Here is a 27,073-nt window from a genome sequence, read left to right as displayed (position 1 = left end):
GCAATGTCAGCCTTCACATGTTCTCAGGTCAGCTTTACCCTAATTTTCTGTCCCTGAAGGTCATGCTGGACCCGTCTTACCTGAATGTGCTGTGAGGGATCTATAGATTTAGTTTTGTTTGACGTTGCACTTTGTAGCAATGAGGTTCCCCTTTTAGCTTCCTTTTGATCTTTTTCACCAACATGTGGTTTTGTTGAATTTGATTGCTGACCAAGCTTGGTGTCCACCACTCCACCACCACTCTACTTAAGCACCTTCCCCTAGGAGGCACCCTGATGGCTGTATTCTACCTACCTCTAGGGTGCACCTTGATTCCCATTTCCCACTTTCCTCTAGGAGGCACCCTGATGCTCGTATTCTACCTTCCTCTACGTTGCACCCTGAGGGCCGTAGTCTACCTTCCTCTTATGTGCACCCTGATTCCCATATCCTACCTTCCTCTGACCCAGGTGACCCACCAGTGGCAGGATGGCTTCTAAACACAATGCCCATGTGTTGAGTGAATGATACTATTGTCTTGAAAACCATCCCATGTTCTGAGTCGTCCTGAGTCGTCAGCGCTGTGGACAGCAGCTTTTCCCAGTGTTCATCTAAATAGCAATTAAGATGTCACTAGACCCTGTCCATTGCTCCTTTCCTGGACACTTTTTTTTTTACCTGATCAATAGCAGCAGAAATACAATTATGACAAAGAAGCGTGTTTGCGGTGGTGGTCTGGTCCCTTTGTCTCCAAAGTAAAAAAGCAACCACGTGGTGTGGAAGCAACCTGCAGGAACCACACTGCAACCACAAGTGCAAGCATGCTCAAAACAGTTCCCATTCAGTGGAATGGGTTCAGTTGGGGGCAGAGATGGGGCGCTGTCACCAAAATAAGCCTAAAAAGATGATCCTAGCCATGCTCAAAACAGTTCCCATTCAGTGGAATGGGTTCAGTTGGGGGCAGAGATGGGGCGCTGTCACCAAAATAAGCCTAAAAAGATGATCCTAGCTGAAGGGTTTGCTGGGGGCATCAAGTTTAGTGCCGCTACAGTGCGTACTTGGTTGTGTACATCTTTTTGATGCTGTAAGTTGCCGTTGCTGGCATAATACTAAAAAGAAAAATGAAATACATTTTTTAATTACTACTTTTTAGCTGACCAAGCTGCTGCAATTACAATATTATAGAGCTGGTGGAGGGTGAGATCGGTGGTGGTCTCCAAACGCTGTAAAAAATCAATTGGGAGTTATACACACGCCTGGGGGGGATCTCTGCCTCAGCGCTGGGTACCAGTCACAGAACAGGTCCTATGTACAGAGCCATGCTGTGAATATAGAATGTATTTCATTGGTCTGAATCACAGCTCCAGTCTCTGGGGGTTTTATTAATGATACCATTGACTCTTTTGTTGTGAATGTTGAAACTTCACACAATAAACTTTATTTCCTCTGCTAAGGTGGACACGTAATATAAACTTCCAGATGGAATACCGCAAGCTTTTATATGGTGAAAATCACTTCATTGCCTTCTCTTTTAATGAGGAATATCAATTTGTCAGTGCATTAGCTTTTAGCAGCACGTAGCATTAAAATATCAACTTTTAACTGTTCCCTCTACAAAGGGCAGGAATGGCATCATGTGACCAGCTACGTTACTGGTGGCACAACCAAAGTTTGCCAGGTTTGCACCATGAGTCAGGAAGGAGATCAGGCTGACCATAGCCCATTGAGTGCAAGGACCCGGGATAGGTTCTGAAGAAAGGGTTTTCAGCTTAGGGCTCTGGAATGTGGCCTAGATTTACAGAGACATAATGAGACCAGCTTGGTGAGGAGGAACTTGAGGGTCCATTTAACATGATTGGCACCAAAATGTGCCGATGCCTTCATTGCATCAATGTGAATGATCCCCCGGCCTTTGCTGCCTATACACCCTCAGATAACCCCTGCCACTGGCTTCTTCTTTTATTTTAAGCATAGAAATTTCCTTTATTCCCGACTAAGCTGAGTGCGATTTCACCTCATCTGCATGACGCAGGAGGCTCCAAGGTGTTAATTCCCTACTTTAATCAGATATATATTTATAGAGAGCTGTATGGCAGCTTTGATAATTGAGAATTTATAAATCCAAGACCTTTTAACTCCAAGAACTTATCTAACAATCACGGAGTGGATCCTTCTGATGAAGATAAAGGCAAAGAACTTTAACCATGCTTAGTCTTTTTTCATAGACCTTCTTCTGGTTTTTATGCACATCTTCATATCTCATCATCTACTGTTCCATCAGATTTACAAACAGAACCTGAGAATGTGCTGAAATAAATCCAAAGGTTCTCCAACGAGAAGCATTTGGTGGTTTGATCAGTTTAGTAGGGTGGATTTTATTCCCCATGATGCTGTGCTAGATGTTCTGGTGTCCATGAAAGGAGATCTGGAGAAGACCTCCTGGAACTTCTGAAATGGCCAAGAACACGTTGAAGAAGATCTGAAACCACTCCACGCAAACTGGAATTTGTTCAACAAGCTTTACTTCTCCTGCTACCTTCATTAGAAAACCAGAATGATAAGGATTGTAATGTCTCTGTTACTATGGAACAGCCACCATGGAAAACTGCGTTGCTGAGCAAAGTGGGCTCCTGTACCTGTTTATATACCTCTCTTCTTGTCGTGCCTCCACCGCTTTTTGCACTGAAGGAAGCACAGTCCTTCATAAAACATTAAATACATAGTGTGACACAAAGGCAGGATTGGAGGTGGAAGGGAGATATATTTGCCCAAGATTCCTCTTTTTATGTAAGTAATTTGCCCAAGATTCCTCTCCTATGTGAAGTAGCAAGTGGAAGACTCTCACCTGTGCGATAATTATTAAAGAAGCACTGAGGGTGGGGATATAACATAGAGCCAGGAGCTCAGTGAGGAGTTCAGGTCTGTTTGGAGACAGACGGGGGGACTGTGTGAGTGAGCTCTGCTGGAGACACAGATAGGGGTTCTGTGTTAGGAGCTCTGCTGGAGACACAGACAGGGGTTCTGTGTGAGGGAGCTCTGTTTGGAGACGCAGACAATCGGTCTGTGTGAGTGAGCTCAAAAGTGAGTAAAAGGTTTCTGAAAGCTTGGCCCAGCTGATAGACAGGGATGCCCTGATGTATAGTAAGTGCCGGATGGGCAAGGTTTTCTTTTGTTTTTGTTTTTTATCTGCAACCTTCAATAAACCTGGCTGCAAGCCAGCTTAAGGCTGATACCTTGGTGTGTGATCTGAGTTGGATGAACCAGACAAGTGTCATTTGACCCCAGCAAAAGCGATCCTTGGCGTAACCCCTCATAATAGGTTTCAAAGTACAGCGCACCTAGGCTCCTTCTTCTGACATGTTTCAGTAGACTGGGTGTTGGGTGATTGGCCATGCACTGAAACAGGGGTAGGTTGAGGGTCCTCAGCTCAGTGTACACTCTGAGGACCATAGGACAAAGTATATTATTAGTTGCATGACCAAGGTGTGCCATACAGGTGGCAAAGCTTTTCTGGACTTGTACTATGAATCAGGAAGGAGGTTGTGCTGACCATAGAGAAGGGAAATAAGTTCTGAAGAAAGGGCTTTCAGGTTAGGGCTCTGGAAGGCGGCCCAGATCTGTAGAACCTTGAGACAGTCCCACAAATTCTGGGATAATAGAAGGTATGTCAAAGAATACAATATATGGGCAGAAGTTTGTGGACATCCGACCATCAGACTAACCTACATGGCCAATTGGTTCCCCCCTTCAGAATATCAAGTTCAGGTGTCCCCAGAGAAGGGTTCTTTTAATCCTCCATCATAAAAAGCATATTAGACAATGAGACTCTTCTAGCTTTGTGGCCACAGTTTGGTAAAGACCCTTTTCTGTTCCCCACAAAGGAGACTGGTCTGAGATTTGGATGCCACATAGGACATCTTCTCCTCCATCCTGATGCAGCTGTAGAGCAAAGGGAAGGTATGTATCTGTGGGGGCATTATAGAGAACGGGTTGCTTTTACCAGGACGCAACCTTATAGTAACCCCATCATACCTCTTGACTTTTGAGCTGTGTAGATGTTAAGTTTTGTACAGTTGTCGGATGATCATCACCTGGGACAAACTGCCTGAAAATCTGACATGTACAATGATCCGCCAACGTTGTTCATCAATCCACCTTGGCGATTGGGAAAACCAAAGTGCACCCGCTCGTTCTTCCCCATTTTATCCCCATAGAACAGCATGGCGTTTTGTGTCCTGAAAGTGGAAGTGATCACAATAAAACTTTCCAGTGACAATCATCTGACATCTACCATTGTTCCTGAGAAATCATCATGGCAGAATCCTGGATTTGCAAAGACATTTGGTGCACACAGAAATTACCCTGTGTGGTTATTGAGGAATATATAGGAAAGGAAGAAGCCTTGATTTCTGATATCTGTGAGATCCATTCACCTTCCAAGGATGCTGAATTTTAATCCTTTGTGTATTGTCAGTCCTCTCCAGCAGTGTCGGCCTCTCGTCTCTGGGAGCCCTGTAACCAGTTCCATTCCGAGGGAGCGATTAACGTCTCCACTTCCACTACAGAGGGTGCCGACTCAGCTTAAATAAAACATGATTTAATCAGAATTGGAATATCCTACCCCTTATTACAGAAACTGGCAGTAATTCCATCCTGAGACGGATAATGAGAACAGTGATAGCGCATATGCCAGCAGCCTGATCCCTGGCACATAGGAGTCCTTTATTGGCATTTTGTTGGGAAAATTTACAGAGTATAGGGGATGAGGAACTTTAGACCCCCATCATTCCTATGTGTTGTCTGGTGCATTAACTCAGGTGAGTCTTCTGCTTGTTATGTCCAGGCCTAGTGTGTTGCAATGAACTGAAAATGGCTATCGTTGCCCTGGAGCACATGGTAGTGCCTTATTGGTGGCGGCAATGGAGTGGCATTGGATGAGATTTCCTTTAGTGCATCTAGGTGCCATTTAGAATGAACTCTACATCTATGCCTTACATAAACTAGCAAGGTGACCATTGAGGACTGGATTCTGGGTTGAGTGCACCCCACTTCCTCTCTTTCCCATTCTCCCAACATGGCATTATCACCATTCCAACAAAAAGTGTTTATACCTGTGCAAAGACCGTGCTGATATAAAATGTCTGTGATAGGAATGCACTCTGTAATGGAGGAAGGGTACTGGAAATGGCAACCACAGATGGCACCGTGCAGAACTTTTGGAAACAGAACATAAATATAAAAGCAAAGGCCAACGTTTTCAGGTTGCACCGTATCACTTCCTCTAGGCAATAGAGTAACCTGTACAACATATATACCATGATGTATGATGATGATAAAGAATCCAGTATTTTAGGGTGTGGGTGATTTTGTGTTCTGTTTTGCACAATTCAGGCACAAGTTGAAGTAATATGTATTTGCATGTTAACCAAATGTGGAAAAATCATTGCCATTGTCTCCTACGTTATTGGAATTAGTGCATTGGGTTACAGAACAGCTTGGTGCATTGTTGAAATATCTTGCTTTCTGCATCTTTGTTCCACAAAAATACTGTGTAATACATTTACCATCATTAAAGCAACAAGAAGTCGATCAGTTTAAAACTAGCAAAAGAAAAAAAAGAACATCAGTCCTAAGAGATCCATAATTGGTTCCATTATACTGCACTGTTATATAATCATTCTGTAACAGCTACTGCCATCTATTGGCCATAGCACGGCCCTGCTTCACTTTGCACTCTGCTCCGTCAAATTCATGCTTTTAGAATGAAATAGTTCTGCGTAAGTGAATTTTGTAGTACATTTTTATTTAATTTTGTGTAAGTAAAAAGTTTTGGGTGGTGTGGCCACCTAAAACTGCTAGTCCAGTGTTTCTAAACCAGGGTTCCGTTCCCCCGGCAGTTGCTGGGGGTTTCTTGAGCAATGAGCAGTTTGCACCTCTTAGGTCAGAGTATGTGACCCCAATAATCTTTTTGGCTATCTGTAAGGGTGACTTTCCTCCCAATGGCCAGCAATGTAAGAGGAATCCTTCCCACTGACCACCACACTAATGTACCGTGAGCTGTGGATATAGGAATTATAGAAGGGGGTCCCTAATATTTAAAAGGTATTTCAAGGTTCTCCCATGTCAAAGAGGTTGAGAAACACTGGCCTAGACGGTGGACAGTCAGGGTTTCTAGGGTCACCTGCAGATGGGCTTTCTGGAGTCACTTGGAGATGTTGTTTCTGGTAACTCTTGGAGGTGGAGGTCTTTCTAATCTTTGTAGATTGTTTTTTGGATCCATCTTGATATGGAGTTGCTGGAGCCAGCTGAAGATGAGGTTTCTGGGCCTATTTAGAGATGGGCGTTTTTGGTGCCACCTGGATATGAGGTTTCTGGAGCCGCTTAGAGAAATGGTTTCTGGAGCTACCTGGACATGGGGTTTCTGGGACCTCTTGGAGATGAGGTTTCCAGAGCAACCTGGGGATAGGGTTTTGGAGACATCTGGAGGTGGGTTTTCTGGAGCCACCTAAAAATGGGCTTTCTGGAGCTTCTTGGAGATAGAGTTTTTGGAGCAATGTGAAGATGGGGTTTCTAGAGCCACCTATAGATTTTTAGTTTGATTGAGAAACTGGGTTATGTAGTTTCTGGTGCCACCTAGACACGGGAATTCCAGAGCCCCTGGGGTTGACATTTCTAAAACTTCTAAAGCAGGAGTCCCCTGAGTCTTTTGGAGCTGAGGTTTCTGTAGCCACATGAAGATGGGGTTTCTGGACCTCTTGGAAAACCTCTTGGGTTTCTAGAGCCATCTAGAGATAGGTTTTCATAGATATGTAGTTTCTGGTGCCAGTTAGATATAGGAATTCCAGTTGAGATTTCTAAAACTTCTAGAGTAGGAATCCCCTGAGCCTTCTGGTGCCAACGTTTCTGTAGCCACCTGGGGATGGGGTTTTTGGAGCCACCAGAAGATGGGGTTTCTAAGGACACCTAGAGATTGGGTTTTTTAAGGACACCTGGAGACTGGGTTTCTGTAGCCATCTAGACATGGGATCTCTGGAGCCCCCTAAAAGTTTTTAAAGCCTCTAAGGATTAGCAATTGGAAGCTAGGTTTTCTTGAGCACTCTAAGATTCTGAGAGATTTAGGTGCTGAAGCTTCATTGCAGAGGCCACTTGGGAGTCTTTATTTTCAGACATGGAGCACTGCTATCTTAGCTCACATGCAATATTGGATACAAATAAGGACAGAACTGGTGGCTGCCCAGGGGGGCAGAACACTGTGTATACTGACCCTAGCACACAATGAATATAATATTTTGTGAAGGCTGGTGCATGAATACAATAGAGTCCAAGTCCCGCATTACAATTTCTATGTGGTCCCCTCCTTGCACCATTCAAATCCCAGGCGGCCATTGTCAAGGAATTATCATCCAGCTGTGTGTGACTTCCGACGTGGTATGCCAATATAAGAAAGTGAGAGATATCAGCTCATTATGTTTGAATAAAATATCACCAAGAGACATAGGTGGCAGAGCGTCCCTGCAGTGTGTATTGTCAGTGCGTGTTTAACAGGTTTAAAAATACAGAATGGAGGAGCATTAACCCTCTATCCATCAAAATACCAGAAACCCAGGCTTGGTGTGCTAGGTATATCATTTGCCTAGATGCCCCCTGGGGGAGGGTCAATTAAAATCAATTTAAAATAAATGCCAACTCCCTGGAAAGCGGTCCCTGGCACATGTGTTCCCATGTGGTCTGAAGCAGGGGCGCTGGTTGGCTGCTCAACCTGTAACAGCCAATAGGTGTGACTTCCTAATTGCTAATTTCAATTTCCCCTCAAATTCTATATTTGGGACAAGTATGCAGATCAGGAGTTCTGAATTCTCCATGATGTTCTTAATCTACACAGTTGTTAAGAAAGCACAAAAACCAGAGGATCACCATGACAGCCAGCCAACTAGACATTTCAGATGGAGGCCAGTAGTGCAAGGCACCATATTGATCTCAGTTCCGTTTTTCCTAAGAATCGGCTGAATTCTACTGCACTAGCCAATAGGCATCAAGAATTTGAAACTCGGCCTCCTTCAGGTCTGAGCTCGTCAATGAGAATGACCTGATGTGGGCCAGCCAGCACCATGTCTTGCTTGACCAGTCTATGGTCCATCTGTAGGACCAGGAAACGTAGGTTGGACAATTTGAATAGATCGTTGTCTGTCCAATGTGCTGATCAGGAGTGTTGGATGCTCCCAGCCACTCCTTCTTTTTCTTCTGCAGAGGGCACCATGATCCTCAATATTAGGTGGTGTCAGAGACTAGGAGGACCAGTGGGGGCCACAGTTACATGGGAGGAGATCACATGTCCCTCCATACCTAGAACCACCAGATTTGGTTGCACAGAAGCAAGAAGCAGAAGGGAAATGCCAAAAAGGTGTCTATTTAGGGGGTGAGGTGAGTGGTACCTTCACAAATATGTCAATTTGCCCTCTCTCTTTGTCATTCAGGGAGGTGGTAGAGATCGACTTGTTCCTAAAAGAGACGGCCAGCCGAGAAGCCAACGCCAAAGTGCGCCTTCAGCAGTTCATTGAAGAGCTTCTGGACCGAGCGGACCGGGCAGAGAAACAGCTGCAGATTATCAGTAGTTGTGGGACAACACCCAACGGCAGCCTGGGGAGGTGCAGTGTTCCTGGGTACAAATCACAAGAGCCCCGCCTCCAAGGACCCAGGCAGGTACGGCCACTTGGCTCTTTGTTTTATTATTCTATCCTTTTTCACCATCAAGTTTTTGGAAAGATGATTGGCAGAAAAAAACTACAACTAATCTGGTCTTCTGATCTGGTCTTAAAATTTGCACAGCCCTTTCACACAGCATAGCCCTGTCTAAACACCAAACCAGATAGATTATCTGTTCATTCTCCCAGACCAGAATATAGATTTGTATTTTTGATCTGAATGTTCATTCTCTTCTCTTAGAGGATAGAGAGGCACCAGGGGCCCGGCTCCTCCACCCATGGTTCTTATCCTGTGTCCAATCAGAGAGCTTCCTCCTGCATAGGGTGAGTTGAATATTTGCTATTTATTAGCTGCATGATCTGATGTAGTCGTTGGGGTCTATCTATGGTCAACAATTTGATTGGTAGGATTTTGGATATAATTATACAAAATAATCATTTTCCTGTCTTGCTCAGAGTTCCAGGCAGGGTGAAGACCATCTCTCAGAGCTCCGGCTGCTATGACAGCGATGGCGTAGAACCGGTGGCCATGGACGAGGCTTTAGATCCCCATTATTCTGGAAACAACCACCTAGGGGACAGTAGCTTTGAGAGGAACAACAATAACCGCAGCTCGGGGCTTCGGCGCCAAGCCATCCAGAACTGGCACCGCCGACCATACCGCAATAGCACAGAGGGGGAAGAAGGGGACATCTCAGACGTTGGGTCCCGGACTACGGAATCTGAGGCCGAGGTCTGGGAGCAGGAAAGCATCGGCTCAGCCGAGCTCAGTACTGGACGGGATTCAGGAGGCTGCAGACCAAAAGGTGAGTTCCCGATGCCTAAAAGTTTGATCTCTCATTGCAAGGAGTGGGTGCCCCCCCACTTGTACCATAACCAGCTGCCTCAACTTTGGGGGAGAGCCTAACCCCTACATCAGTCCATCAAATGGATGCAAAGGTTTGTTGGCAAGAAGCGTTCTGGTGAAATCTGGTAGGGGATTGCTATATATCTTCCCCTTTAATACCCCAGATAACACCCACTTAGATAAGTACCCCTTAGCCATTTTCACAAAGAGCTGAATGTAAACGACCACAATACTTACCGTCTTCAAAGGTTTTAGAGGTTGATTGGTTGTCCATCCTTATGATCAAATGTCCAGTGATGATTACCCCGTGATGATGGTCCCGTGGCCTAATGTTAGATCTCTGGTGACCGTGCAAGGAACTCCAATGCTGCAGGTAAAAACTACACATACAACAGTCACAGTCTCACCTAATCATTCTTTGTACACCCCCTTCAGGCCGCTGTGACGGCAGGATGCTAAGGCCGGAGAAGGGGAGTCCGTCTCGCACCAACGAGGTCATCAGCCCGGAGATCCTAAAGATGAGGGCGGCGCTCTTCTGTATATTCACCTACCTCGATACCAAAACTCTGCTGCGGGCGGCCGAGGTCAGCCGAGACTGGAAGTTCGTGGCCCGGCACCCCGCGGTGTGGACTCGGGTTTTCCTGGAGAATGCCAGAGTGTCTCCAAAGGTGAGAACCTTCAACCAAATCCTGGGTGCCTTGCATAGATTATGACTGCAGGATTGTCATGTGTGGGTGTGGAATGTTTAAAGAGAACCTGTCACCCCTTGCTTCATGCCATTGCTTAGTGTTACAGCCCTTGCTACAAAGTTACTATCCTGGCACTTCCAGGTATGTTGTATGCACTGAGAGCCTTGAGATCACCCTAAGATCCCTTCACCCATGGCCTGCAGGGCTTGCATCCTTGTTTCTGATGACGATTTATGTATATTCTCTTCCTGACGTGTTGCCGCTCTTCCTACAGTTTCTGCTCACTCTGTCTCAGTGGTGCACACAGACTCACTCCCTGACCCTGCAGAAACTGAAACCTCGCCAGAGGGGGAAGAAGGAGACCAAGGAGGAGTACATGAAAAGCACAAGGTGAGACTCCACTGCCCCATACGCTACCTGTGATCTCCCAAATCAGCTGACCTGTGCAGGAATGCTGAGAGTGCCATAACGGCTATTATACTTGGTGTCTGAATCACAGCACGGTTTAGCAAGGATAATTATTGTATTTTGAGAGATTAGTGTTTCCTTATTCTCCATCCAGTGCTGATGTGCTTGATAAGATACCCTGAGTATGTACCTGTTAAATTGAGAGAATGCCCAATCAGCTTAAGAAAGCCCCTCCCCTGCTGAGTGCCAGACCCTCCCCCTAGGGGCCTTCTACTACACAGTTTATCAGGAAAGCTAAAGATGAAGGCAAGAATTCTATGTATTTTGTCATTTTTGTTCTCGTACTGTAGCATCCATTTCTTGACAACTGCCAGTTACTAATTTAGATTCTGTGACCCCACTGGGTGTTTTTAGTTATTCTGAGCCCCTGGTATTCCCCAAGTGACACGGGCGAGTATGAACAGTCATAGTGATTCTGTGTTGGTTGTGTCTGCTGCCATCTAGGGGCTGCCTGGAAGCCGGGCTGGAAGCTCTTTTGAAAGCCACAGGAGGAAACCTGCTGATCTTGCGGATCTCCCACTGTCCCAACATCCTCACCGACCGATCTCTCTGGCTGGCCAGCTGCTACTGCCGGGCACTGCAAGCTGTCACATACAGGTATGGAAGCAGGGGAACATGTACAGGTACCAGGGAACATCTCCAGGTAAATCAGCAAGAACACACCTACAGGTACAGGAGCAGAAAGGTTCCTACAGGTACAGGATCAGGAAGTAAGGGACATATAAAGGTAAATACCAGGGGTACACATACAGGTACAGTAGCAGTGGGACACAGAGGGACAGGAGCAAGGGGCATTTACATGTACAGGATTTAGGAGGGGGGACATACAGATACAGGAATAGGGAATACTCACAGGTACATGAGTAGACAAACCCATATAGGTACAGGACCAGGAAGGGAGGGACACATACAGGTACACAGGAAGGGGAGATATACAGGTACAGAAGCAGGGAGGCACATACATTTACAGGTATGGGGGACACATTCAGGTTTGGGAATACATACATGTACAGGGGGCATATATAAGGACTGGGGGACACATACAGGTATAGGGGGATATATACAGGTACAGGGCAATACATACAAGTGCAAGGAGACACAGGTACTGAAGAAGATGGACGCTACAAATGCAGGGGACACATACAGGTACTGGAGCAGGAGAACACAGGTATATATGTTGCCCAGGCTCTATTCTTATTGCAATCTTCATTAAACTTGCAGGAGCTCCACAGATCCAGTGGGTCACGAGGTGATCTGGGCATTAGGAGCTGGTTGCAGAGACATCATCTCCCTCCAGGTGGCACCATTACATCCGTGGTAAGAGACGTCACCTGACACCAAAGTCAGGCTTTCCCTCAGTTATCCTCAATCTAGACCAGCAAGCTGATGGAAGCCAAGGCGCCATCTTGTGCTGCAGTGGTGTAAGAGTAGGGCTTCCAGGCCTATTACCCCAGAGGGCCCTTTATTGGCCCTACTCAGGACCACTGCCTGACCGCACTCTGATGTGAGGGAACTTGTCCTAAATAATAGGGTCCTAGTGAGATAGTAACGAAGGGGTGCACAGATCAAGAAGATCGTCAACCCTGGTGCAGGGTTAGGGGGCCCAGGTCCAAAATCTTTATCGCCACCCATAGGTCTGGGTAGCTACACCACTGAACAGCAGCAATGTTTTATTCTTCCTTTTTTATATTGAAAAGTACCTGTGCTTCCTTCTTCCTAGCCAACAACCGACGCGTTTTAGCAACCGATGCCTGCAGATGATTGGACGATGCTGGCCTCATCTAAGGGCGTTGGGTGTCGGGGGAGCCGGCTGCGGGGTGCAAGGGCTGTCGTCACTGGGTGAGAAACCATCTGATATCATGTCTTCTTTGGAATTTGATACAATACTATATAAAAAAAAGGAGAAATGGCTTCTGGGTAATTACTGTTATTTCATGGCAGACCTATATATAGTTCCTTGAGGCCATCAGCTTATGGCTTATTCAGACCCAGAATACCAACGCCAAGTTTTGTTGTCTTCAGCACAGCATGGGACTGGTCAGCATGTTTAGGGGCCCTACAGAAAGTCTCACAATTCACCATTGGGGAGATTCACCCCCCTACTTGTACTGGTGACCATTGCCATCAAAACATAAAAGGGAAAACCAAAATTGTTCAAATATCCCAGATCAAGAGATCAGGAGGAGTCTTCTAATGGGGATACTGGCTCTGGAGATTTATAGGAGATTTCTACTAACTTCCTGTTGTGTCTCAAGACAGGAAGTGAAAGAAAATATTATCAATGGTTCACCCACAGCAAAAAACACATAACCTTTCCTTACACTAACAAAATATTCCTATATTCACTTGACATATTTGCACACTGAATGTAGCTTTAAGGATCAGTTATTGCGCAGACCAGGGTGGTTTAGACTTATTGATATTCCTATTGGATGTATTTTCATCTCTGTGATGTTTGTGCATAGAACACATGAACTTGTATTTTGAAAGAGATTGTTATTTGTGTGATCCCACAGCTCGGAACTGCATGCGCCTGCAGGTGCTTGAACTGGACCATGTAACCGAGATCAACCAAGAGGTGGCAGCAGAGGTCTGCAGGGAGGGCCTGAAGGGACTGGAAATGTTGGTGTTAACATCCACGCCGGTCACGCCCAAAGCACTTCTGCATTTTAACAGTGAGTATAAATGGGACCATCTTGTGTCTCCACAGGCAATGTTTAGAGAAAGGTCGAAGAATGTTGGGTGAGCTGGTCAGAGGACATTGCATGGACTGGTTGGAGGATGTTGGGTGAACTTGACTGAAGAAGTTGGATGGATTGGTTGGAGGATGTTGGGTGAACTGGGCCGAGGAAGTTGGATAGATTGGTTGGGAGATGTTGAATGGACGTGGTGTAATAAATTGGAAGATGTTGGATGGACTTATTGAACATTGAATTGACTCATTAGAAAAAGTTGGATAGACTGGTCACAGGGTGGTAAATAGATTGGTTGGGGAACATTGAATTGACTCATCAGAGGAAGATAGACTGGTCGGACATTGGATGGACTGGTCAGAGGACGTTGGATGGACTGGTCAGAGGACGTTGGATGGACTGGTCGCAGGACGTTGGATGGACTGGTCGCAGGACGTTGGATGGACTGGTCACAGAACATTGAATTGACTCATCGGAGGAAGTTGGATAGACTGGTCGGAGGACATTAGATGAACTGGTCACAGGATATTGGATGGACTTGTCACAGAAACATGAACTCACTCATCAGAGGAAGTTGGATAGACAGGTCACAGGACGTTGGCTAGACTTGTCACAGGGTAATAAATGGATTGGTTGGGGAACATATAATTGACTCATAGGAGGAAGATAGACTGGTCAGAGGACGTTGGATGGACTGGTCGGAGGACATTAGATGGACTGGTCAGAGGACATTGAATTGCCTCATCAGAGGAAGTTGGATAGATTGGTCGGAGAACATTGGATGGACTAGTCAAAGGATGTTGGATGGATAGAGAAACATTGGATTGACACATCAGAGGACCTTGGATTGACTGGTCGGAGTAAGATGGGTGGACTGTGTGTATCAAAGAGTGTATTGGGACTACCTATTAGTAACTGATCCTGGAGTGCAACCCTATAACTTTTATAAAAGCCGTTGAATGTCAACATATTTGGTGAACTGGAAACAACCATAACTGCCATCCACCCCTAAAATAGAGAGCTAATCAGGTAACAAAAAGTATTTTGCTGGTATCTACAATTTTTTGTAATATCCCCATTGAATGAGCAGATTTGATTTGACTTGACAATGAATTGGTGGGTTCTTTCATAGGAATAAATCATTCATCTTCCACAATAAAAATGGGGATTGTCCAAATCGATTGTGACTGGTGAATGTAACATTGGCCTTGTCAATGTGGTGAATGTTACTTAGACCAAGATAGTTTGCAGAAGAATAAGGAAATTAAGTTGATGGACATCATCTGTAGCATCTAACAAGGGGAACGTGAAAAGGTTTATCATAAAGGCAATTTTTTTGGCGCCCATAAGTCAGTGTTCAAACTCTACATCTCATTTTGTATATTTGCAGGTGTCTGTCGCAACCTGAAGTCCATTGTGGTGCAGGTTGGCATTGCGGATTACTTTAAGGATGCAAGCAGTCCTGAGGCACGAAAACTGTTTGAGGAGATGGTCAATAAATTGCAGGTAACTGCATCCATCCATGGCCTTTCATCTTTATCCATGGGCAACCATTTAATCATTCAACTATACAAGGCAATCAAAGGTGATTTGTGGGAGATCACCCTGAGTCAGGACTACTTATATCTCTTCCTCTTTATGTTATAGAGAGGAGGAGGTGTTTCTAGTCTTGTCCTAGGGTGACAACACTTTGCCATTGGGCTTTTGTAGTCACCCGAGATAGCTGGGAACAATGCTGACTTGCAGGGTCAATCTTCTCAGGACAGATATAACACAACCCTCCCAATGCCATATTGAATACTATGTTCTTACTACAATTCTCTGTGTTTTAGGCTCTTAAGAAGAGGCCGGGCTTCTCAAAGATTCTACACATAAAGGTGGAGGAAGGCTGCTAATCCAGAGAATGAACTTTTCGATCTTCGAGCATCCTCTGACACCTAAACTGAACCGTCCCTTCAAGGCAAGTGCCACCAAGATCAATTGCCAAAAACCTGCTTCCAAGAAAGTGTCTTTGGAACACCTGATTATAGCAGTGCAATAGAGGGACACGCCCACTGACAGGGCCCCTCCCTTGGCGCCAAAAGGGTAACACAAACCTTCAAGGTTCTCCAACAGAGTCTTTATCGTACATTTTCAGTGTAACTTCGCTGCAGGGGCTCCGATATCAAGCGGTGCCAGGTGGGGTCACCCCCCATCCTGCTATGGAGCACTGCAGGTGATTACCAGATTTTCCTAATGTCCATGTGGGTCGTATTCTTTGTGTTTCTGTCACGTGAGATATACTTATAAATCTGTATATTATTATATATCAATATTTTAAAGATAAATATATAAATATATGCTATTATTTAAGAAAAAGCATCAATGGAAGCCATTTGGTATTCCATTTTAATTTATGTTGAGAATTACAGTATATAGAGAGGAAGTTTTTGATTTGGAAAAAGACCACCGGCTGTCCGCCATGCGACCCGACTGAGCTGTGATGTATTTTCGGAAGGCAATAAGACCCCTTAGCAGATTTGTCATAGAATTTATCACCCTTGAAAATTCTGTTTATCTGCATAGAGTGCAATTTTGGTCTTCATGGAGCCACCAGCCAAGAAACGATTTACAAACTTTTATTGAAGCATGCTCCATTTTGTCAAGCCCTCAAAGAGGACTTTTTGGCCTTCGTATGTTCATGGTGCTATAACTGACCTCTTGACTTCATAGATGGCAGGTGGCCGTGTGTTGAATTGAGAATTGGGGTCCATGTGACAGAAGGGAACATTAGCACTTTATGATGAACCATTTATAAGGTTGGAAAGGACCACTCACTCTAAAAAGCCTCTATATTAGGTACACCTAGAAGTTCCACACGTACAGAAGCAGTCCAGAGGTTCCATTTTTCTACCAAAAGAATGAAGGAGTGAGATGCAGACATCCTTGATAACAGAGGATGTTGGAGGGAGAGGTGGTGGTTGATGCCCCGTAGACAATGCTAAGCTGAGAGTCCAAGCTCTGTGGTGTCCACAGGGAGTCGGAAAATGACCAGCAGGCAGGACTGATGGTGACAAAGGGAAAGAAGTTGAATGCCTGAACACGTTCAAGCTCACAGGAAGTCCAGAAGTGCAGCAACAGCTACTTTACAGCTGTTCAAAAGTCCACATTCAAAGAGTGAACTCTATCCATTGCAGACTGTGCAACTGCTATAGGGCCCAGAAGCAAAAAAAAACCCAGAACTTCCCAGACCATAAAATAATTTGTTATTCTTTGTCTTTGGAGGGATAGCCTTTGAGATGGATATAGTAGAGGGAATGGGTGCCCTTAATGAGTCTTCTATGGGTCATCATTATATATAGTTACAGCTAATATGGGGCACCAGGTTACTAGAAATGGATGGGATAGAATGAAAAGAACTACCTGCACTGATCAGTCCTGAGTTCTACTACAACACATAGATTGCAGGACCAGAATATTACCTACACTAACCAACTGTCCTGTGTCTGGAACAAGGTGGTGGTACCGTCCAGGTGTACCTAATATAATAGGCCTAGAGCATCCATTGTCTATTAGAACTTCATATATTTCAAATCCCATTACCATTGCTGTAGCCCAGTGCCGTTCCGCTGCTCAGAAAAACAGCAATGACTTGCACCCAAATGGGAGGAGAGTGGGACCTATGAAATGGTACTTATAAGCTCCAACATCAACCACCACCAAATATCTGGTTAATGGTTGCCACAGATAAGGAACAATGATGGAGGGCTGTAAAGGTGATTTAAGTCTACAAGGTGGTTTAAGGGTGAGCTTTAAGATCCAATCATCTTCAATCGTCTCTTAAGAATCAGCTGCTTTGGCCCACATACTCCACACGTTGGCTTAGATGATTTGGAGCTTTTTATTTAAAACAAACCTGTGATCACTATAAAGGAACAGAATAGGCTTAGGATCAATGTGACTGCATGTACTGTTGTACATTCACCTATCATGCCTTTGTGAAACTTTTGGACATGCTATTACCCCTGCCCTCCCATCCATGGCCCTTGCCTTTTCCAGGTCACATTCTGATTATTTGGGTGGGAAGTCTTTCCAAAGATTTTGTGCGTATTTGTGCCCATTCAATCCAAAGTGCATTTGTAAAGTCAGGTAATGCTGTTAGACATTCCAGTTCAAGCTGTATGTGTTACTCTAGGCAAGAACATCAGCCATGAGAGGTTGCCACAAGCAACATTGGGTGATCTAATGGTACATTAGTCACTTAGGAATTAGTCATGTTCCCATCTCCAGTTTCCATTCTTTGTCTAGTTCTGCGGGCCGAGTAATGTGTTGATGCCCAGTGGTTCCTTGAAGGAGTAAGGGGAGATCAAAGGAGGGTCTACTAGAGGTGCCAGAGTGTCCTATTGGAGAAAAAGACTTCTAATGGGTGGAAGCCATATACAAAGAGGATCCTCTATCCTAGAGGTCCCAGAGATCCATCATGGGGAAAGAACAACTGAGTAGTTGACTCCGTGCATATTGGTAAGGCTTCTGGAGATCTGTGATTGAAGTAAAGCTCTGTTGGGATATGAAACTATCTGTTTAGATGTTATCTGGGGATGTGGCCCATATTCCTCTAAACTAGGGATATTTCCTGGAAAATATGGCTCAGTGTTGGTCACCAATGGTAAACAGCACATCATGTTTTCCAAAAAGAAAGAGGAATTCCACTTGAAATGCTTAGTCTTGGATAGTGTGCAGAAGGTTATAACTTCTTTCAGGGCAGGAATTGAGATGAAATCTGGCCAGTGGATGATGCAGAAACTGTTTTCCATACATTTTTGAGATCTACCCACACTTTCAATGACATTCGATGGTCCTAACGTAGGCTCCACCCCTGGCCTTCCTGTTAATGTGTGAATCTTTTTGAGGTCCTTATCTCTTCTTTTTTTCTCAGTTGGTAGTTGGGACCCTAATAGGACAATGTAAAGTATACAAAAAATGGCTCTTTTGTGGTTTCTAGGGTCAGGGCTGAACATATGGAAAGCAGCAATGCAGAGATGTTAAGGGTCTTTCAGATAGAAAAAGAAATGAAAAAAGGAAATGGGGTGGCATGAGATGGACCCAAAGGAAGCTCTGGGGTAGATCTAGAACACACAGGTGGCATCAGACCTCCCAGCCAGTCTAGGAACGCGTTGAAATTGGTTACAGAAGACAGCAGAAAAGGCCTGCCTGGTATCCTCCATCCTCTTCATTCCATCCCTGCCAAGTACAGCTAATGGTGTTTTTGTCTACCTTGGCCTCACCTTGGGTGAATAAAGACTTTTCATCACTTTCTCTGGTATTTATTGTCCTTATGGTTTAGTTAGAGTCAATTGCTGAAGGCTTGAACCTAAAACCCCCTTTGCACTACTTGCTCCCATCCTCGGACGTCCACGTGAAGTAGAGATAGGACACATAGCACCCGTGATCTTTATTTTTGTAGAAATCTCTCTAGAATAAAAAAGATTTATGTTAGAAGACAAAGATGCAATAGAAGACCCTAAGCTTTATGTGAAAGATGTACCTTTTATCTGCCAGTGGTGGGCTTTTAGGAATAGGTTGTAGTACTGTATCTTCATGGCTAATGTGTTTCTGGAAGTTGAGACTTCCACAGATGAAAAAAAATCACTCAAAAAATTAATTTTTCGATTGTTGATAAATTAGCCACAGAAAGCATTTTTGCCGTTAGATGGTTACCATAATGGCTGGAGCTTCTTCTTACCATCTCAGATGGCTTTCTGACTTAGCTTCAAAGACCATGCCCATGTTTCTTTAGACTTCCACCAACTTTTTTTTTTTTTTTTTTTTCTTAAAAAGTCATGCACTTGAAAAAAAGGATTTCAGCAATTCCACCTTTAGAATTAAAGCAGTTGTGTTTTAAATTGAGTTTTTTTTTTTTTTTTTTTCTTAAAAAGTCAAAAATCTCCACCTTACACCACAACGACTTCCTGTAGGCCAGTGTGATGTTATTGGCGGAGGAACCCAAGTTACAGGAGAAGTTGCTCCAGTCAACCTTGGGAAAAGGCTCCATGATGCCATCTAGGCGGAGCTTACCAGAAGTTGGACATAAGATTGAGATATTTTTATTATTTTTACAATTTATTTTTAATTTCCTTTATACCATGTTGGTGGAGGTCTGCAAGAGGTACATCAGAATCTGTTTATATCTGCCCTTGTGGTGCCTGTAGAGTCCTGTTGGACGAATGCCACCAGAAACCATGACAATTCCCGAGCATATTTACCACCCGTAATATTTAATGACCTCCGGGTGTTAATTAGCGATAGAAAGTTATTGAAAACTGTAGGCAACCAACCTTCACATTTAACCAAATACGAATTTAAATAGATATCCTTGAAAAACAGTTGATTGAAAATAATGAATTATTAAATTTCAACGAAAAATTAGAGTAAAATTTTGATTGAATTTGGCTGGTGGAACCAACCGGCACTGGCAGCCATCATTTATTTTTCAGTGGATTTCTAGAGAACTCATAGATTTATAGTCTTCCCCAACATTTGGGAGTCTAAAGTGACCCTGTGAGAGTCATTAGGGGGCACCCTGTAAAAGAATGAATTTTTACCTGTCTACCGTCATTGCTTTCTGACCCTTACAGGCTACAGTAGTGACAGGGTTTGATGAGGGGCCACAGCACCCTCTAGTGGGGGTGTAAAAACTATTGTAAAGAACTCTACCTGTTCTTTACAATAGGCCCCTTGTAAGAATTCAGATTCCAGTAATGTGATCTGTGCAGGAAATACAAAACTCCCCTTGAAATAATATAAAAATGAATGAATGCCCAGTAATAGCCATTCGATGTTACATGCTTTTGTAACCTAAGCATGTAAAGCTAACTTCTGCTGCATGTGAGTGGGCAAGCAGCTTAATCCCATCAGCATCTCTTGTGCCTTCTAAAAATTTGGGATTGGAAGAATATTTTGCCAGCCTTGTATTGGAAAAGATGGAACGGTTTCCTGACTGATGGAAAGATTTCCTCACTTCCTGTCCTGGTGACTTCTGACAGCCATGATTGGCTGAAGTCTATTTAACATACAGCTTTCAAAATGTTCAAAAAACACCTACTGCTTTCAATGTAGATTTAATTATGTATTATTGAGTGTTATGGTAATTAACACAAATTTTACTGCACAATTTTCTGAATTTGATTTATAAAAATATATTTAAAATACCATGTATACTCAAGTAGAAACTTAGACTTTGCCCTCAAAATGCATTCCCGAAAATTATCTCCGTTTATACTCCCTGACACATAGTGGCATATGTTGGAATTGCAATTGTCTCTGGAGATTTGACAAGCTGTTTGTTACACACTTTACATGAGAACACAGCACAATCTACTGGTGGCCAGCGGTATTGCAGGCGAGAATATTTACATGAGGTCACACTGCCATTTACTGGTGGCCAATGATAATGTAGAAAATATTATTGACATGAAGTCACCCTGCCATCTAGTGGTGTCCAACGATAATTCAGAAAAGATTATTTAACAGTTACCCATCATAACCAACTCAAAAATATAAAACACTTTAACTTGTAAAAAGGGGGAAAAAAAAGATAGAGACTATATATATATATATATATATATATATATATATATATATATATATATTAATATATATATATATTATATAGATAAAGCTAGGTTTATATTTGAGTATATACGGTGTACATAAAAGTTGATCACCCTCCTGTCCAGCCTTATATTTCCCTCTTCCCCAACCCACCCAGTACATATAAAGCTCAATCAACCTCCTAATCAGCCTATTTATTCCTACCCTCAACCAGCTCCGCCCCCCCGATATTAATTACTTAAGGATTACTTAATTTTTTACTACTCATCCCAAAGTTCCTAGCTTGCAATCTTCAGTTGTCACAGAATTCTCAATATCCAAGACCCACTGATTGTCAATATCCTAAGTTGAACAAATAAAACCTCAGTAAGGGTGCCAGCTTTAGATTTGCTCCCGGTAGAGGTATTTTCTTAGCGGCAATAATGCGTAAAAAAAAAAGTGCCAAAATGTGTACTAAATTAGCCAGATTTAGGATTATTAAATGTTTTCCTTGTGTGTAGGTTGTCACAGGGCCATGGTTGGGCTCTGAGCATGCTGGTGGACAGTCCAAGTGCCATGTCTTGATTTCCCTCATTTGCACTATCATTGTGAAAGTCTCATCACCAAACCAAAATGGTTCCCAATTTTCTTGTCTGCTTATCCCGAGTATAACAACATGAACGATCGCTGTATTAGAAACAAAAATGATCGGGTTGGGTTCACCTTCTAATGGGTTCCACAAGCCAAGTGCTACATTTGTTAGCCTCTCTGGTGCAATGATTTATTGAATTGAATAAAAGTTGATCTATTTCTGTTCAGATTTCTTCTTTGTCTTTTATGAAGTATGAATACAGAATGACACAAATAAATATTCCTTGTGATCTTAAAGAGAACCTGTCACAGGTATTGCAAGCTGTCTGAGTCTATACAGCTTCCCCTTTGGCCGTTTGACCCATTCTGGGTCAGCAGAAGGTCCGATGAGTTACCAGCATGCTTATTTCCTGTGTGTGACTGAAAACAAAAGATCAGCTTTGCATTCAGGCTATTAGGATTTCAGAAGCACAGAGGTATACTCACTGTAGTTAGTCAGGGTATAGAAAGGTAGGTAGATGAGCATTAAAGGTTCACTCCGCCAGTTTTTATCTAGCAGTGCCTGTGCAGTGAGTCCTTATTGACGTTTATTGATAAGGAGCAGCAGATTATATCTCCAGAGGTTGCTTGGGGTTCCTTGAGAAATCTGCACCTCTTAGGTGAATTTAGGGGGCACCAAAGCTCTTTTTGACTATCTGTACGGGTGTAAGAGGAATTCTTCCCACTGAGCAGCCCACTAACGTACTGTGCTCTGTGGATATAATTATAGAAGGGGTTCCCTGAAGACCAGAAAGTTATTTTAAGGCTTCCCCCATGGTATAAAGGTTGAGAAACACTGCTCTACCCCCTCGATAACCTACAGGGCATCACTAGATAAAAGGATCAATGGCAGCAGAGATCCCTGCAGGTATGACACTGCAGTAACAGGATCGCTGTACTCAGAGTTACCCTTTAAAGTGGAGGCTTCTCCTGCAGAACCCAAAATAACCACAAGAAGGGTAAAAGGCGATTTTGGTGAAGTGCATTTAATCGTTGCTGCGTTTGTTCACAGAAAATAAATACAGTAACAAAACTTGGGGACATTTCAGAAAAAAAAGATACGAAGCGATGTGAAGGGGGCGGGGAGAGTCGATGGGCCTGGTAATGGAGGCTGAAGGAAACAGAAAAGCAGATTTTGGTTTTATGACTTCTGCGTGTTACTGATTTTCCTTCAGCTTTACCCATCATCGTTCCCTTGGTTCTGTGGAGTGGCACAAACGCTGTAATGCCGAAAAACAGTCCGGGATCTTCTTGAATTACTGTTGGATGTGGAGCTGGGGGTCCCTGTACTGCTCACAGAATATATGAGATGGGACCGATCCTCCTCTGTACACAGCACTCACACACCCACAGATCCTCATCATCACAAGACGAGAGACTCCTACAACTTCTCCTTTAGTGCTGGTGCGGCCTTCCCCTGCCACGCCCGGCTCCCGGAGCTGCGTCTGCGCTGGAGCGCGGGTTCTTTATGGTCTCATCTACGGACATGATGAGACAGGCGGCTTCAGAGGCTGCGGTCAGGGCGTTAATTCTAACGATGGCCGGCTCCCAGACACAGGCTTCAAAGTTGTCTGCTATGTCTTCGTTATTCACGTCCACGCCGTACCACATACCACCCTGAAATCAATGCCAGAACAGAGTCAGAAGGCGGAACAAACATGCAAGAAGCAGCTCAATAAAAACTATGCAGTACATGATACATGCAACAAGTACAAGTGAGCCTCGCCCCTTATGTATCACTATACAGGAATACTCATTGATAAAGTCATGCATCATGTGACCCATATGAAGCCACACCCACCTGAGCGTGTTTAGCCCGCAGCTTGTTCAGGATGTTGGTGGCATCGAAGCCAGCGTTGTCGCAGAGCTGACGAGGAATGATCTCCAGGGCTTTGGCGTAAGAGCCGATGAGGAGCTGCTGCTTTCCAGGGATTGTCCTGGAATAATCTCGCAGGTACTTGGACAGCTCCATCTCGATGGCTCCACCACCGGCAACAACAGAGTCATTCTGGAAGAGAAAAAATTAAGAGTTAAAAATGCCTCCAAAGGCTACCAGAAAATCAATTTCTAAACATGCACCACATACGACTGATTGAAACGTCAGATCATTACCTTGGTGGCCCTGCGTACAATCATGATGGCGTCATGCAGAGATCTCTCTGTTTCCTCCATGAATTGCTCAGCTCCCCCTCTCAGGATGATGGTGCAGGTCTTGGCTTTGGGACAGCCAGTGAAGAAGTTGTATCTGCAGTCAAACAGAAGGGCCGTCAGTCTATTGCTCTGCTACAACACAGCCAGGATTGGGGTGATGGGGTGATGTTTGTAGTGAGACCGCTGCTTCTTACCTTTCTCCTCCCACCTGGACCTCCTCAAACAGAGCACAACTACCCAGAACATCATCATTCAGAGCGTTGACACTGGTCTGGATGGAACCGCCGCAGGCCTGGAAATAACAGGAGGTAAAATTATATTAATGTATGGAAAGGTGGGCAATTATTCCAGGCCCTGTATACACCACCCCATCCAGACTACAGATAATTCCAGTCTAGGAGAGAAGCCTGGAAGGCAGATTTATTCATTTCTTACCATCATGGTTCTCTTCAGGTCCTCTTCAGGAACCCGGCCGGCACAGAACATGTCCCGGTCAGCAAAGTACTGTGTGGCAACATCTCCAATAGGAAGCTTGGAGAGGATAACCTTGGCGCCGGACTTGTGGATCTTTTCCAGTTTGTCGTACAGGATGTTCCACTCAGCATCTACAATGGCCTGATAGTCCTGGGATAAGAAAAGAGAGTTAGGGGTGGGAATAGGTAACAACCCAATAACTTCATTCATGCCGCCATAGTCCCTGGTGAACATTCTGAGGTGTCCCATGTTTTAAGAATGTAACAGGAGTGGGACACCCCTCAGTTGATGGGCACAGCTGCACCATATACCAGCTATAACCACAGGGTTCTCCCCGGCCTCTTATAGCTGGCGCACCGCCTGGCACTTACCAGTAACCGGCTGTTTTTGGGTGGTTAACGATGAGTTTGGTCACAAAACAGGGGTCACCACCCACCTACAGTTTCGTCCCACCCAGCTTAAAAAAAAACTCTGGGTTCAACACTGAACTGTATACAGGATTTACCCTTCCCCATGTGGGGGTGGGGGTACTCACCTGCACATTGTTAACCCGAACCTCAGCGTTGTCCTTCTCCGCCTTCAATTCCAGCTCCACATTCAGGAGGGCGATCCTAGGAGACTCGTACTTCTTGGGCTGCATCTCAAATCCAGCATAGGAGAAGGTTTTCTTAAATGCCACCCCGGCAACCAGATGAGAGTCCTGAATGAGGAGATTCAATAATGTAAAATCTGTACAGTCTCCTAGATTGTAAGCTCTTTGGAACAGCACCCCCACATCTTTAAATACTGGTATCCCCCACTTACTGCAGCAGTCACAGGGAACCCCCACATCTATATACAATGGTATCTCCCACCTACTGCAGAAGTTGCAGGGCACCCCAAAATCTATATACAATGGTATCTCCCACCTACTGCAGTAGTTGCAGGGCACCCCAAAATCTATATACAATGGTATCTCCCACGTACTGCAGCAGTCACAAGGCACCTCCAGATCTACCCAGTGGTATCTCCCAAATACTACCTCCGAGATTGTAAGCTCTTCGGGGCAGGGTCCTCTCCTCCTTCCGTGTCACTGTCTGCATCTATCTGTCATTTGCAACCCCTATTTAATGTACAGCGCTGCGTAATATGTTGGCGCTATATAAATCCTGTTTAATAATAACAATATGCTCGTCAGGCGCTCTTCTCACCTCCAGAGCTCCTCCCTGCACTTTCTTGATGCCGATCATCTTGAGCTGCAGCAGGTCATCCAACAAGCACACGGCATCCACCACCATCTTGGCGAAGAAGTCTTTCTGCCGTGCGACGAGTTTGGAGCTCAGGGCTGTGGCGGCACATTTCTCCAGCAGGAGGCGGTGTTCTCTGATTACGAAACCAGAATCAGATCATCCAGATTATAAACCCCCAGCATTGTCACGTTGTATATATCTCTTATACAATACTTACTCCTTATCTTCTTTCTTCACTGTCACAGCTATCTCTCGGATTTTAGCAACTGCCTGGAAGAGAAAAGAAAAGCTCAATGAATCACAGGTCCGGTGTACCCGCTATTTATTGGAACTGGGAAATAAAAATTTGAAGGCAGATATAACTCCTCAGTATATTCTAGTTAGAGATTCATGTGATTTTATATCATAGCCCAATCTTACAGTTCTCCTGTAATCTTCTGCATCTCAACAATCAGATCGGGAGAAAAAAAGTCAGAATGTGAATCTAACAAATAGAGCATGCTGATAGGAGGACAGAGCAATACTATCCAATCATAATTTATATCAAGCTCTACAGCAACCTCTTTCCTCTGTCTCCTGACCCCCATGTCACCTGTGCCCCTTCTGTCTCCTGTGTCTGCGGTGACCCCCAAGTTACCTGTACCTCTTCTGTTTCCTGAGTCTGCAGTGTCCCCCAAGTTACCTGTGCCTCCTGTGTCTGCAGTGACCCCCAAGTCACCTGTGCCTCCTTGTTGCTTCCAGTGTTTCCTGTGCCCGCGGTGGCCTCTGTGTCCCTGGTGTCTGTCTCCTGGATCCCTGGTATTTGACCCCTGACGTGTGACCTCTCTTAGTTGCTGCCTGCCCTGACAAATAGTGATTTGGTACAGTTTATCTTCCTGCCCACCCAGTGTGCCCAAGGACCACAAACTGGCAGTAACCAGCAGTGCAGCATCCTCACCACTAGTGGCTCTGGAGAAATCCTGGTTACTGCTTAGACTCAGCCTTGGCTCACACCACTTTTGTGCAAGCCATTGCACCCCCTCAGAGACTCTTGTTTCCCTAGGTGTGAGACATTCCAGGTACTTACCAGCTGTGTGGCGGTTCGGAAGGCTCGGATGATGATCTGTGGGTGGAGCCCCTCCTCTACATATGGCTTGATTTGTTTCAAGAACTCCGCAGCCAGCAGCGTAACAGATGTGGTGCCGTCACCAACCTGAAAACACAAAGGTCAGTTACACCGAGGGGACAAAATCTTCACGGTGCCTATAAACACAATGTAGATCTCAGAACCGTCACCATTCAGAGGCAAGTGGGTCAGTTTATTTTTTTGTCTTGTAATTGTGCTGTAGAGTTGCACACCAAATATTAAGAGCAATCAGTGCCAAGGCAAGGCGCCTATTGCCACAGTAACACAATAATACTCCCATATCAGTGCTAGTTGTACCTCGGCGTCCTGTGACTTGGCGATGTCCACCAGGGTGTTGGCGGCAGGATGTACCACGTCCAGGAGTTTCAGGATGGTGGCGCCGTCATTAGAAATGGTGGCTTTTCCTAGGAGAGAGAAACAGAATTTGTAACAATTGAAAACTTTAAAGCTTTTGTTCCTAAAGGGGAATTAAAGCTCAAAAGCTGAACAATGGCTTTCCAGCCCTGCCACGGTCTA

The 27,073-nt window shown here is 44.6% G+C and overlaps 2 protein-coding genes across 3 annotated transcripts in view; one reads left to right on the top strand and one right to left on the bottom strand.

Annotated features, from left to right (window-relative positions):
* Positions 1-19,193, top strand: part of FBXO41 (F-box protein 41) — a 40,591-nt gene extending 21,398 nt beyond the window's left edge. Inside the window, 11 exon segments of the mRNA XM_072406746.1 lie at positions 8,454-8,679; positions 8,923-9,005; positions 9,138-9,487; positions 9,964-10,196; positions 10,492-10,607; positions 11,130-11,282; positions 11,907-12,002; positions 12,406-12,524; positions 13,202-13,360; positions 14,769-14,884; positions 15,211-19,193. Coding sequence (XP_072262847.1) covers positions 8,454-8,679; positions 8,923-9,005; positions 9,138-9,487; positions 9,964-10,196; positions 10,492-10,607; positions 11,130-11,282; positions 11,907-12,002; positions 12,406-12,524; positions 13,202-13,360; positions 14,769-14,884; positions 15,211-15,273 — 1,714 coding nt within the window. The 3' untranslated portion in view covers positions 15,274-19,193.
* Positions 19,194-22,547: 3,354 nt separating this feature from the next.
* Positions 22,548-27,073, bottom strand: part of CCT7 (chaperonin containing TCP1 subunit 7) — a 7,039-nt gene continuing 2,513 nt past the window's right edge. For both annotated transcript variants that reach the window (XM_072406747.1, XM_072406748.1), the window contains exons 3-12: positions 26,855-26,961; positions 26,498-26,623; positions 25,649-25,701; positions 25,393-25,564; positions 24,738-24,902; positions 24,164-24,352; positions 23,923-24,020; positions 23,690-23,822; positions 23,379-23,585; positions 22,548-23,194 (exon numbers count right to left, since the gene is read on the bottom strand). In XM_072406747.1, the coding sequence (XP_072262848.1) occupies positions 22,973-23,194; positions 23,379-23,585; positions 23,690-23,822; positions 23,923-24,020; positions 24,164-24,352; positions 24,738-24,902; positions 25,393-25,564; positions 25,649-25,701; positions 26,498-26,623; positions 26,855-26,961 (1,472 nt within the window). In that variant the 3' untranslated portion in view covers positions 22,548-22,972. The remainder of the gene's footprint in view (positions 23,195-23,378; positions 23,586-23,689; positions 23,823-23,922; positions 24,021-24,163; positions 24,353-24,737; positions 24,903-25,392; positions 25,565-25,648; positions 25,702-26,497; positions 26,624-26,854; positions 26,962-27,073) is intronic.

The sequence above is a fragment of the Pyxicephalus adspersus genome, chromosome 3, assembly GCF_032062135.1.
Source record: "Pyxicephalus adspersus chromosome 3, UCB_Pads_2.0, whole genome shotgun sequence".
NCBI lineage: Eukaryota > Metazoa > Chordata > Amphibia > Anura > Pyxicephalidae > Pyxicephalus > Pyxicephalus adspersus.
This window is presented reverse-complemented; position numbering and strand designations above follow the sequence as displayed.